The following is a 14,732-nucleotide window of genomic DNA, read 5'->3' on the forward strand; positions in this document are numbered from 1 at the left end:
ATTGGGAATATATCAAAGATTCTATGTTGGGAAATCCCAATTTGGGGACTCTGACCCTCAGGTTCTTTGAACTAAAAATGGACATGAAACTAGAATCCTTTATGGATGAAATCTACCCACCTATGGCCAAATCGTTATACTTAAAATTTCGCTATAGTGCCCTTCAAATTAAATCTAGGACTTCGAAGTGGCACTGCAATAAAGGACCAAGAGGTAGTATTGGATCTGATTTATGTGAATTATGTGAAATGGGCCTGAGGGAAGATGAGTCCCATGTGCTATTTATATGTCCCGCTTACCTACAGGCGAGGAAAAAATGGTTAAAACCCATATGCCAACTCTTGGGTCTTCACCACATTAAAGATGGCGAAAGAGTGTTTAAAGGAGATACTGCACGCCCAATAGTATTCAGTTTGAGTCGCTTCCTCCTATCAGTAGCGATAGTTAGGAAGAGAAATGGCTATAAAATGTAAGTAGATAGCCGGCATGATTGTAGTCTAGCAGCTGAAATACACTCTAAACTGTACCCTACTGTACCTGAACTAATTGTATATATGTAATCCCTATTGGAACATGTGTGCAATATGTAATTATAAATGCAACTGAACTGATAACATCACTATCAAGTGGTGCATGCAATCCAATTTGATTTAGATTTATACTGCAATTTAAACTAGAATAATGACAATAGGAATTGGCATGATCGCAGTGTTTCCTGATGCCTTGTTTTTATTGTTTTATAGTATTATTTTAAATTTAATGAACTGTTATTTATTAAGCGTTCCTCGAATATGTGTGTTAATTTAACTGAGAAGGACCTTGCTGCTAGTTTTCTTTTAATCTTAACCCGGTACTGTGTAGACATATATATTGTATTGTAATGTTTTAAAATTGTATTGTATTGCATTCTTTTAAGGTTGTGTAACCGAAATAAAGAATAATGAATGAATGAAACAATCTACTCTACGACACTATACTTCACTTTGCCCCACTGAAATGCATGCTGTACTTCTGTACTCTAGTCTGCACCACTCCACGCAATGGAGCTCTACACCACTCTACTCTAAACCACTAGAATCTACACCACTTTACACAAAACCAATGCACTCTACGCAACTGCACTATACACCAACTACTCTGCACCACTGCACTCTATGCCACTATACTCTGCAACACTCCACGCCACTCTTCACCATTGTGCTCTCTGTCACTGCACTCTACTCTACAGCACTGCACTGTGGGGCACTCTACTCTGCAAGACTGCACTCTCTGTGACTGAACTCTATGCCACTCTACTCTGCACCATTGCACTCTACTCTGAACCACTCATCTGTAAGCCACTCGACGCCAAATGCACTCTGCGCTACCCCACCCAAATCTAGTTTGTACCACTGCTCTCTACACCACTGCATTCTATGGCACTCTATTCTACATCTCTGCACACTACCCTGCTCTCCTCCACTTTACACCACTTCACTCTAGACTGAAATAATCTACTCTAGGCCACTACACCACTCTGCGCTCCTCCACCCTGCAACACTGTACTCTACACCATTGCAATCTAAGGTGTGTCACTCCACTCTACTATATTCCACTGCACTCTGTGCCACTCTACTATACGTAATTGCACTCTACATCAATATACTTTACATCAGTCTACTCTGCAACACTGTTCTTTATGCCACTTCGTTCTAGGCCACTGTACTCTACGTCATTCCACTCCATGATACTCCACTGCGCTCCAGCCAATTAACCTATCCTCCACTCTATCCCATTCTACAACACTACTCCACCATACAACATTCTATGCAACTTCCTTAATGCCACTCCAGGGCACTTTACTCCACTCTATCTATGACACACTACTCCACTCCACTACTCCACTTTACGCCACCCAATGACATTCTATGCCACTCCACTTTACTTCCCTCTATGTAACTCCACTCTATAATACTCTATGACGTTCCACTCCACGCAACTCTACGACAATCTACTGCACTCTATGCCACTCCACACAACACGCTCTATGCCACTCAACTGTATGATACTCTACACCCTTGCACTCTACAACACTCAACTGCCTCCACGACACTCCACAACACTCTACAGCACTCCATGACACTCCACTTCTCTCCACTCAACTCTACACCACTCCACTTTTTATTTACTCCACTTTACTCCTCTCAACTCTCCTTTAAGCCACTAACTTTTAGCCATGCTAAACAGCATCCACGCTGGTGTACAGCATGGCTAAACCATATTGGCAAAGCTAATAGCTTTTGAATATGCGAGACCTATTGGCCTTGCCGATGCTTATTAGTAACTTTTGATCTGTTTGTGCTAGAAACAACTTTTTTCATTAAAATCTGCATATTATGCAGCAGATTAAGTATTATGTGGCAAATCCTTAATTATGCATAATTCCAGGGGTCCTGCCTATTGGCCAGTTGAACCCAGAATCAGAGTTCTAATTTCAGCTCCAAAAATCTGATCTTCAGTATATCAAGCTATTTTCCAGTGCCTTGGCTGCTTTCTCTTCCGAGACATTGAGAGAGCTTAGAAATGAGGTACCTTTCAGTATTAAGCACTAGAGTAAAAGAAACATGGGCAAAGGGAACAGGATTGGCCTAGTTATAGTGCACGCGCACAGGGGTTCACAACACACAGCCAAATATGCATGTAAAGAGCATGCACAAAGGCACACCTTCAGAGGGCAACACAGTCCTACAAGCAACACGCTTTTAAGCATCCTCTTGAAGGGCATCCACAAAGTTGATGGAAAATCGGAGCACTTCTGTGTCCTTGCCAGGTGCAAACAAGCGTTACATGCATAGAATTTATACTTAAAGGTTAGATACCTGCACATGTACGGCCACTGACCCACCACGTGCTGAAGGAGGCAAAGCGTGATGTGCAACCAAATAGTGTGAAATAGGAACCACAAGGTGATGTGCATCACAATGAATAATGATTCAGCAGGGAAGTACAAGGTTCTGTGTAACAGGGATCACCACTAATGAACTTCAGGGGAGAAGTGAGTGCCGTGCGTAAAGGAACGACTGACTAACATGCCTCGGTGAAGCACTGGGTGATGTGCATTGGTGAAGCGAGGTGTCCATGCAGGGGGTGCTAGGTCCACTAGGTGACCTGCCTCACAGATCTATGGGTTCATGTGACCCACAAGCGCTCTAACTGGTGTGGCTCATGGTAGCAATAGATACTGTGTATAACGAAGCGACACCATCAATAATTACAGGAACAGAAGGAGAGAGGTAAGTCTTCTTTATGTAACACCTCAGCCATCAACCTCTCATTCTTGTAGTCTCCCAGTAACTGCCACTCCCTCCAGATTCCAATCCTCCCATGACATCCCTTGGATTCCATCCAAGAACATTGTCATATAGAATTAACATCACAAGCCACCACGCTGCGCATCCTGTGAGCACAGGATGATGTACAGCTAAGGGGCGCACAACAGGGCCTATAAGTGATGTAAAGCACGGACACATATGATGCACAAAATATTGCAGGCCTCAATGTGCAGTAGCGTTCCATCAAAGAGATCTCACACTTTCCCCGGTATATCATGAGTAGCCTATCAATTTCTGCCGTTTTTAGTCAAGCCTGGGCAGCGCATGCGCCGCTCTGTGAGGCATGCTGTATTAGAGTTTGGACTTGATGCTCCGCCCTTTGACCGCCCACATTTTTCATTGGCTTGTGTCACTGTCCTTTGTAAATGCTGGCTTCTGATTTGTTAATAGGCTTGTTAGTCCCTCCTTAGTACCGCCTTATCTTCAATTGTAACCTCCCATGAGGACTGGCCCTTTTACTTCTGTTGTGACATGGTATGTCTTTTTTAGTCGTAAGCACTACTTTCGTTAATGAATTTCTCCTACTGGAGGCACAACATGCTTTCCTGCAACATTTAGAGCACCATGCGCGCCTTCACTATCCAAGCAGCAGGGACAAATGCGGGCGGTACTTTAGAATGCCATAGGTCTCGCATTTACAAGCGTTTGAGCTATTGGCATTGTAAATGAAAATGCCTTCTTTATTTATGAATTAATTATCAAAACAAATAAATAAAAGGCATTGTCATTTACAATGCCAAAAGCTTAAACTCTCGAAATGCGAGACCTATTGTATTGCAAATGCTTGTTAGTTTTGGACACATTTAAATCAGTTATAGGAACAGAAGCATAACTGCGTACCTGCAGGGATCCTTGGGGCGCTTTCAGCCAGTGTTTGTTTTTTGGTCTCAAGCATTTTTTGGCTGGGATTTTTTTTTAGCTAACACTTACAATGGTGAAAGCAATACATTAAGCCCCACAGGCAAGGATTTATTGGTCAAAAGACAAGAACTGGTTAAAGGTGTCACACAAGATAAGGGCCACCTGACAGCCTTGCAAAATTGGGAATGGATAGAGAAAAACATTTTTTTTATATCAAAATGGGGACTTTTTATGGTTTCCTCTTTTAATGTAGTCTTTGTTACACATTCTGAGTTAAAGTGTATTAGTCATCAATTGCACTCTTTTTCATTTGCATGGAGCCTCTTAAACCTTTTTATAACTGGGGATCCTGGTTTTTTGGTATTTTTTGGGTGGGCTTTTCCATCTGTATTTATCCATATTTCTTTTTTGCTAATTTTATCTGTATTTATCCATGTTTATTTTGAGTTTTGTGGAAAAATTAAGCTGAAACTAGTATATTTCCACATTTATTTAACCGATAAATATGAAAACCCACAGATGATAAGTCAATGCACTTACATGAAAACCTACACATAATTTCCCGGCCGGAGCTGGCGGAGCAGCACTATGCGGATGCCCACGGAGTTGGGGACCAACTCCGTGGAAATTCGGCTCCGCTCCACCGCCCGCCTCCACCCCCCCTAGAAAGAATTACATTAAATATACATTAAAGGTAAAAAAAAAAACACTTACCATGACTGCGGCGTCCCTGGGCTGCCGTCCTCCTCTTCCTCGGTTTCACGATAATCTAAGCATGCGCCCGGGCATTCCTTGAAAGAAATGTGCATGCGCGTGCTTGCGCAGATCATTGTGAAACCGAGGAAGAAGATGACGGCAGCCCGGGGACGCCGCAGTCAAGGTAAGTGTTTATTTTCTTTACCTTTAATGTATATTTAATGTACTTTTTCCATGGAGGTGGAGGCGGGGGATGGTCTACTCCGTTTCACCGTGGAGTGTGCAGAGTTGTGCCTAAAAACGATGGATTTAGGCCCAGATCTCTGTACTGGGGTGAATGTATGACATTGATCTGCATTCTGTCCATCAATTGTTGTTTTTGCATTTGTCACCCCGAGTGGGATGGGTATGCTCAGACGTGAGTCCCATGCTCTCTACACCACTGGAGTCAAGATATCCTGGCTGAAGACGGCTGATAGCCAGAAACCGGTCCTAGGAAGCTTGATTCCGGTCCAGGAAAGACATGGCTTGGCAGTTCGGGCTGGACTGCTCCCATGAGGCACAGGGTCAAGGCTGATTTGCATATGGCCATGTCTGAACTGGGGTGGTGTGGAGTGCAAGAAAACGATGGATTTAGGCCCAGATCTCTGTACTGGGGTGAATGTATGACATTGATCTGCATTCTGTCCATCAATTGTTGTTTTTACTCCGCGGAGTAGGCACAACTCCACACACTCCGCGGGCGGAGCGGAGTTCTCCGCCCAGGGTTAGTATCAACCTTGTACATATCTACTACTGTTTAAGCCTTTTTAATAAAATGTCTTTCTTTTACTAACCCTCTTGCCTACCAATCTATACAGTCATTTGCTTGCCAGCCCTAACTGACACCATTTAGATTCACTCAAAAAAGAATCCAATTTCCGTTTTTATCCATGTTTAAAAATAAATACAGACAGGAAAATAAATGGGTTTCTGTCTATATTTATCTGTAAAAATCAGTAAAAACGGAAAACAGGGAGCCTTATTTACAACCAATGTTTACACTACAATGAAGGCATTCACTGTCTTATGCAATAATCACGGTAATGGGAAATGAGACAGAGAAGACACTTTCTGAACCTTGTTACCATCAACACACTATCAGCCTCAAATGATTTTGGTGAAGACCGGATTTCTTTTTTAAAAAGTGTACCAATGAAAACATTATAAACGATATTATTAGGGCGAAAGAGCTTAACTCCTTTCCAGTAGCATAACACTTGTTTCCTTTCTCTCTTGACAGCACGGTGCACCCAAGACCCTCATATAGAAAAGGATTTTGGATCTCAAAACAACTAGTGGCTTTCATAAAGCCAACCAAATTCACATTTACATTCATTTAGCTGAAAAGACAATCTTACCCGTAATGCAAATACTACGTTGAAGAGAATCATAGTTGGCATTTCTCTCTTTGGTGAGGGATCTGTTTTGGACACCTAAGAAAAAACAGATTTAGGAGTTAACATGCAAAACAAGCATCTGCTGTGACTTTCAAAAGAGCCCCTGTCACCTTAATCTAGATACCCCTGCTTGGATCCAACACTGGAGACATTTATCAAATTCACCCGTTATGAAGAGATCCGCATTCTGCACAAAAAATTTGGCATCCTTACTAACAATTACACGAATTTAAATTTGCAGTTCTTCCTTCATATTGTTTTATTGCCAATATTTAGATTTCCATGCAAGCATCAGGAGGTCCGTGCAATTCATTGTTGTAATGCAATTTGGAAAAGATAAAAAGACTTGCTGCAGCTTGTTACAATCCACCAATGCCCAGGCTGGCTGGATATCTTCCAGGGCACCCATGAAAACATCAGATGCCACATTACAAGGCAAAGGAGTGAAGCTTCACTCTTTCAGCCTGATGCTCACACACCTGTCTCGCTGCAGTCAGTTCATCCATGCTTATAAAAGGACGGGCATGAATGCTGGAAGCTGCATTAATTAAACCAGTAAAGGCAATAAGACATTATTCTTAAAATGGGAACATAGCCTACATCATCAAAACCTGTACAGATAATGTCTTTAGTGAACATCAAATTACACAATTATAGATTTCCTTCTTTAAACCAAATTCGGTCAGTTTAAGACCTGCTAATCTCATATTCTCTTTTTATCAACACCTTTATTAGCATTTCTAAATAAAATAGTTTTAAAAGGTCAGCATGTTAAATAAACATGGCTAGCACACACAGGTAATCACGCATGACTAAATTCATCCACTACAATCCAATATATCGACAACAAGTGTCCGTAGATATGAATATGAGTGTACACTGAAATCAAGGCTTTGGTTACCATTAGAGCTGTCTCCAATCCATACCCATCAATTCAAATCTTCTGTGTAAATTCCAGCCTTGCACACCTTGTAATGTTTCTACAGGCAGCCCCTCTCATATAGTGGGACCACCAAAGCCAATGAATGACCCATTCCGAGACCCCATCAGTCTAAATCAGGGGAGTTAACATCACACCAGCTCAATGCAAGTTCCAGATTGGCTACAATCAAACCAATTAGAAGGAATGCTTGTATTTATCTATTGGCATATATATCTGAGAAAACATTACGCAGCGCCATCTTTAAGGTGAGGCTGTACAACGGAACAACGAGGGAAATAGGTCGCAAGCCTTAACCACGCATTTTTTTTTTTTACAACGTGTATGTTTTTACGACAGATGCCATTACCACACATTGTTTATTAATTTAAAACCAATGTATTGGCGAGGGGAGACCCCCCACAACTCCAACGTACCTTAAATGCATGGTAAAGGCATCCATTGTAAACACATACACGTTGTAAAAACATGTGTGCTTAAAAACGTGTGGTAAAGTCACAACGTGGTAAAAACTTTGTTGTAAAGGCTGTTTCCCTAAAGGTGAGATTGACTGACCAGCAGTCTATGTCTGTCTCGATCTGAGCAACTCCACATCAGCCAACGCCATTGCCATACTGTACATAGGAAGTCTCCCTCTGAGAGTTCCTGTGTCACGCACATTGAGGAAAGTGTCTCATTGAATGTGCCTTAGCCTCTTGCACATCAGATAGACTCGGGTAGATATAATTGGATCTGTCTGAGCTGGGCAGGAATTAGGGCATCTAATGGGGCAGTGGGAGCACTCTGCCAATCTTCATCTAAGATGGAATGAAGGACCGCCTCAGAAGACCCTCAAAGAGTTGGAAACATATCCGGGTTACTGATCACTAAGGAGTGATATCGCTGGGAACATTCATGCTTGCCCATCTCTCCCAGCAAGAGTTTGGTCTCTAGTGTGTTAGAGTAAGGCAGACAATCCTGAGCACTCATGAATGGGGACAGGGCGTTACAGAGCTATAGATATCAAAACATAAAAGTTTGTTGAGGCCAAATTCTGACTGAAGGTCCACCAAGAAACCAAGAGTGGTGTGAGATACAAGGAGCCCCTACCCCCTCCTTTCGCCCCCCCCCCCCCCCCCGGCCGCCTTTGGAGACTCCTATTTGCCTCAGTCTTTAAAAGTATAAAAAGTAAATACTTGACCCGGTGTAACACTTGTCCATAAAGGGGAATTCTGGTGAATTAGTCCCGTCAGCTCATTGTCCTCAGGATTTGACGTCACAGCTTAAGCACCTTTATAGTGGCTATGAGAAGTCAGTTAAAAGGGAAACATCCTTTACGACGCAACTTTTACCACGCAGTACCTTTACAACGCAGGATTTACAACGCAAGTCATTACAACGACTTGCGCTGGAGGGCACTGTAGGATACGTAATAGTTTGATTTACTATCCAAAACCTTCCCTACTATCCACGGGGACTGGAGTTGGAATAGTAAATTAAACTATTCACTATCCAGCGCCCCCCAACGCAAGTCGTTGTAACGACTTGCATTGTGAAACCTGCGTTGTAAAGGCATGCGTGGAAAAAGCATGCGTTGTAACGGCATACATCCCAGTTAAAATGCTCAGCCACACGAAGAAAGCAAAGTCTGAAAAGTTCCCTTCAACCATCCTTTAGCTGCAGAGGCAGAGCTCGACTTCAAGCCATATTGTTATTCATTTACTACTACCAGTTGTAAGGTCCAGGAGTATGACCATGCAGAGGTCTCTGTAAAATGGGGTGTTGAAACATTTATTCATCAAGCCTCCCGGGGATACTCCTATCCCATAGGAAACCCTGCATTAACCCCTTCCACGCTCATGACGAGCTGGGCTCGTCATGAGGTAGCCTCCTCGCACGCTCATGACGAGCCCAGCTCGTCACGTAAAGTGCGATTTAAAAAAACTCAGCGTACGGGCGGAATTCCGCCCGCACGCATGCGGTTAAGAAGTCGAGCCATGTTAAAAAAAAGGGGGGATTTTGTAGGAGTAATTGCACAGTTGTTTGGGAGATAGCCCATCTTAATTATGGTGGTCCGTCCTGTCAACAAAAAGGGTGTTGGGACCAAAATGTCAAGTTGTTCCACTGCCCAACCAGCTGAGGAGCCATCATCACCCTCTGAACACTGAGCCTAAGCCACCGATAAGTATATTCCTAGGAGTGTGAATCCCTTAGTTGTTTTCTTTAACCCCTTCCATGCTGATGACGAGCTCAGCTCGTCATGAGCTTAACCTGCCGTGCGCTCATGACGAGCTGAGCTCGTCATGAACTGCGGGGTTTCTAAAATGGCCGCGCACAGCGGGAAAAGTTGCCGCAGTGATGCGGTTAAGACTGAAGCCCAATGCCTCTCCCCACACTGGGTGGAATTATTTTGCTCTCTTTAATGGGGGATAACAGAAAGCACTGGTAGGAGGTGATATTTATGAGATTTTTAATAAGAGAGTGCTGAAAGCCCCCCTGACCCCAGCATGATGCTGACCGCCTAATTAAGATTACCAGTCAAGTACTATGACTATAAATCCACCCTTAGCTAACTGGCGACAAGTGGTGAGGAACCAATCTTAATTTCTTGCCCAACACAATGCAAATGACAGCAAGTTTGGAGACGGTTAAAGAGTCCAGAAATCACTCTCGATTGATTGAATCCAACTTCCATAAAACAGTTAATCTTCTGTATGTATGTACAAATGTGTACTTATAACAAGCAGACCTAGTTCTAAATGCACAGGAATCTAAGGAGTCAGGAAGGGATATATAGAGTGAAACAACTACATCTAACTTATTTTGAAGTTACACGTTACTCTTCTTGAAGCGTGAAGGTGTATGCGTGTAGAAGGTCTACTTAACTGCAGATTAGACTTTCCTTGAAGAAGTGAGTCTTCAAATCTTTTTGGACCTGGGGGACAGGGAGTGCTTGTCTGGTCTTTATCAGGTTGGACCACCAGGGTGCTGTAGAAGCAGATAACCTGCCCATTGGTCTCTTCTTTCTTGTACTTTTGGACTAAAACCTGGTGATAGCACTATCCTGGACACTGTGATACAAGTGTGAAGCAGAAGCCCTTGAAGAGGGTTCTGGCATGAATATCCAGTAAACTTTCTAGATTTTGTAGAAAAAAGATGCATCGTACTTATCTAAAAAGGTTTCCTTATGGTACACTCAAGCGGACCTTAAAACAGTTTACCACTGCTGTTTACTGACGTCCCAGACAAGACTTGGACATAATTCTCATTTTAAGTTCCAAACCTGTTATAATCAGAGCTCTACTGATTGTGTACATTTTTAGAGATTCCATTAGAGGTGGCTGAAATTTCACCAACTTGCAGTGGCAACCGACCCATGTCTGTGCACCAAGGTCCGAGTTACCTACAAACAACTTTCTGTGCACCCCAACATTATTTATCTATTCTAGTGTCAAAAATAAATTTCACACAAATTGCCGTACAATAGCAAAAGTCTAACGTTACATTATTTCTGTTTTGTGGGAATTATATGGGGTGGCTCAGCGACTGAGGCACAACTCAGACCCTAACAATAAACTTTTCGTCTTTACCTCTTATTCACATAGTTATATCAAAGGAAAATTGGTGAATAAGGGACACATAGGACTCAGGGTGACTGCTGTAAAGCTGTAGAAGGTGCATTTTCAGATCACTTTGGCAGGTGGGAGAGGTGGAGATCCAATGAATGTCTTGGAGGGAGTTGGCTCAGTGGTTTGGGCCGTGTAGCAGAAGGAGCCGAACCAGGAAGTAGCACGAGGAGTTTTAGACAAGTAGAATGGAAGTTGCAAGAGGATCATATTGGATTGCCAAATGCAATCAGTTAGTAAGAGAAAGAATATTGGAACACTGGAATGTTAAGCGCTCCATTGAAGACAATGGAGTGCTCCAGGCTTCTAATGACTAATAGAAGCCCAGACAGCAATATTCCAAAGTTTTTTTCATTTCACAGCTGTTGTGATCAAATTAGAACATTCTGCCCTTTAGGAGTGGAATGTTCTAATAGCCTTAGAGCCCTCCCTAGCAAGCTCTACCGGCCATCAAAGGCCCACTCCCTTCTTAAAGGCCCTCGCCGAACCCTGGAGCAGGAATTAAAAATGGCTGGTAAAGTCTTCTACACCAGGCTCTAAGGCTATATTAGAAGTTTTGAAGGCTGGGATTTGTAGTTTGCATGTCACTAGTTTTTATGCTGAAAAATAGTCAGTTAGGTGATGGTAGAAGAAGTGGGGAAGAGATTACCAGGGGATAATGTAGAGTGTTGTGGTGGCAAAGGTAATGTTGTGTTGTGCCGTGTTGCAGTATTTTGTAAAGAGCAACTTCCACCACAGAAGTGGTCACTTGCTGCTGAGAAGTTCAGTACAGTGTTCAGTGGTAAGAATGTGTGTGTAGTGAGAAAGGCCGACAAATAAGCTGCTACAGTACTCTGGGTTGCTAAAGACAAGTAGGGATGTTAATATGTTAGCCAAGAAAAAAAGGAAATATGGGGGTACTTGTTATGGATATTGGGCGCCTCATATCTAGCAGCGATTCCTGGCATACAGAGAAAGGATTCCTGGTTCGTGGTTGGGGTTAAACATACACCAATTTAGGTGAAAGTTTAAAGGGAAACAAAATATGGATTCAAAGTTGGCTGGGTGCTTAAATGGCCGTAACCAAATGGAACTAATCAGCATACACCGACCTGGAGGGGGAGCCTGGACTACGTGGGCAAAAGTTCCTCCCAGGGTCTTGCCAATCTGGTCATGCAGGTGGCCTTGTGCTGAGAAAGATAACCAATCTCTCAAAGGCAGACTCAGTACGCTGTAAGGGAACCCAATGCTGTCTGAACTAAGGTCTCAAAGAAATTATACCTGTCTGGCGGAGACGTCCAGCAAGCACCTATGTCTGGTAGCACATCAGCTATGCAGAAAAGTGCTTGGAACGGTCTCACTAAAAACAAGCATTTGTAAAGGCAACTGGTCTCACCTATGAAGGCTATTGGCTTTGTCGATGGTTTGTAGCCAAGCTATATAGCAGCGCGGCTGCTGTGCAGCATGGCTAAAGCTAATAAAAAAAAACACTATGAGGCAGCCAGTGCGAATGTGCTTTTTTAATGATTCTTGTTTGTATAATGGGCATTTGGATTGGCTGCTTTAGGGGATGTCATTTTAATTCGTTTTAGCTGTGTGCTCTTCCTTCGCCTGTCCCCGACCCACCTGTGTCACCCTCTCCAGCCCTTCCTCCCTTCATCCATGCCCTGTCCCCAACGCGCTTCCCATTTGTTCGGAAAAAAACAGTTAGGGGAATGGCTTGGAGGACAAGGCAACAGAGAGGAAGGGGGAGAAGGGTGCAGTAGGGGGAAATGCGGGAGGGGACGGAGAGCATAAGGACAACAAAGAGTGGGCGGGAGGGGCTGTGGCAAGCACCCGGACAAGCACAAAGATCAGCGGTGGCCCCTCCCTTAGGGTGGAGGAGCGTCACCCCCCACCACCTGAAAAATAAACCGATAATAAAACAGGTTTTAAACCCGTTTTATTATCGTTTTATTTTAATCCCCCACAGGACTCTGACAAGTCTTGGGGGAGGGTCCAGGGGGATGACACTGTGGTGGGGGAGTGGTAGTGCACGCCCTTGTCCCTTCTCTGTGCATGAGGGTTTGGCCAGCTATTTCAGGCCAGCCAAACCCTCATGCGCAGTGAAGCTTTCCCCGTCCCCAGCTAGTTTCTGGGGTTAGAGAAGGAAGGTACAGGCTCCCAGTCTGCCTGGGAGCGCAAAGTCCCAGTGCTCAGGCCAATCCTGATGCTGCTCTTCTGTAGCGTCATGATTGGCCACAGTGCATTCTAGGAGCCTGTGCCCGGAAGAGCGTGAAGCAGTGAACGGGTAAGTAATTTTTTTACAATTATTTTTAATTTGTATCCCAACCACCCTCCCCACCTCCCCAGCTCCCTCCTCCAGCCCAGCCCGCCACTCTGGCAGGGGACAGGCCGCTATTGACAAAGACCACAGAGGGTGGGTGGGTGCTAGGACTGGGGAAGTACAGGTACAAGGGATGAGACTGGGCAACCACACAAAGTAGGGTGGGGGAAGGGCTGAGGGGGGTGCAAAGACATTGAAGGGAAGGCAGGAGGGGAAGAGGAAATACACAGACAAGAACATGAAAAATGTAGGAGGGTTGGCGGGCGAGGGGCTGAGGCAAACACACGGATAATAGAGGGTGTGGTGATGCTGTGTTGGTGGCAAGCACAAGGACACGGGGTAGACTGGTGATCCATGGCTAGGGCAATGAGATGGACAACAGAGGGTGGGGGGGGGGCTGTGAAAGTACATGGAGAATGGGACAGTGGGCTGAAGGAGCTGGGGAAGCTAACAGACAAACACACGCACAACAGCTGGTGGGTTCGAAAGGCTGGGGTGGGCACAAGGACAATAGAGGGTGGGTGGCAAGGGCTCAGGCAGCACTTGGACAACAGGGGGGTGGGTGGAAGAGGAAGAGGGGAACATTGAGGGGGAGAAGTACACAAGAGAGATGGACGGAAAGCACAAGCACTCTTGTGTTAAACAAAAAAATAAAAGTAGAGCCTAAAAAAGCGAGAAGACAGACACAGTAATGCGGCTATGGGAGGGACAAACCCAAGAACAGAAAGGAAAGCCCATGGAAGCTGATGAATAAGAAACAAGCAAACAAGAGCTACAAAGAAGCCGACCAATATAAGCAAAGCGCGGCTCTAAGCCCAATGTAAGGTAACAAAAGGTCTTGCAAGAGACAGCGCATGTGCTAAGTTAGACGGCGAACGCAGCATCTTTTATGCGATGTTCCCGGGTTCCCCCCCCTGCAAAGACGTGACCCAAGGCTTAGCCAGAGAGTGGTAACTCAACGGCCCTCTTCATGCGACTACACATAAGACACAGTGTACCCCAGTTATATTTCCCGAGTTTTCCAGTTTAAATCATTGGCTGGCATATAGAACCATTTACAGCATAGGGCTGAAACTGAGAGTGAGCTCCCAACTGTCGGTACAGCCCATCGACTACCCTGCATAGACCCAGACCTAGCCCTACCTACCAACCTGTAATAATGAGATCCTGTTTAATAATGTTTGGTGTAGCATGTACTCAGATGTTATTCTACTCCATGACATGATGTATAATTAATGGAACTTACGCTACATTCTTAATATCTACTACTGTACTGTTATTCTTGAAATGGCAATAAAAATTATTATTAATTTTTTTTTTAAGGCAGCGCATGCGCTGTATTAGACGAGACCAAATAAACCAGCCCTAATGAGAACCGCTGCTAATGTTGCTTAGCAGTACAGCAGCCCTGCGTCGAAATAGTGCCAGTGTCTTTAACAAGCACAGTAACGAAGCTGTGAAAAACTTGTAATGTGATGTTACAGGTATGGGAACAGTCTTGAAAAATGCTGGTAT

General features: G+C 44.1%; 1 protein-coding gene across 2 annotated transcripts in view; it reads right to left on the minus strand.

The window, feature by feature from the left end:
- The window catches only part of NPRL3 (NPR3 like, GATOR1 complex subunit), a 343,712-nt gene that overhangs the window by 252,598 nt on the left and 76,382 nt on the right, over positions 1-14,732 (minus strand). For both annotated transcript variants that reach the window (XM_078663075.1, XM_078663074.1), the window contains one exon: positions 6,329-6,403. In XM_078663075.1, the coding sequence (XP_078519201.1) occupies positions 6,329-6,403 (75 nt within the window). The remainder of the gene's footprint in view (positions 1-6,328; positions 6,404-14,732) is intronic.

Source organism: Lissotriton helveticus, chromosome 10 (genome assembly GCF_964261635.1).
Source record: "Lissotriton helveticus chromosome 10, aLisHel1.1, whole genome shotgun sequence".
Classification (NCBI taxonomy): Eukaryota; Metazoa; Chordata; class Amphibia; order Caudata; family Salamandridae; genus Lissotriton; species Lissotriton helveticus.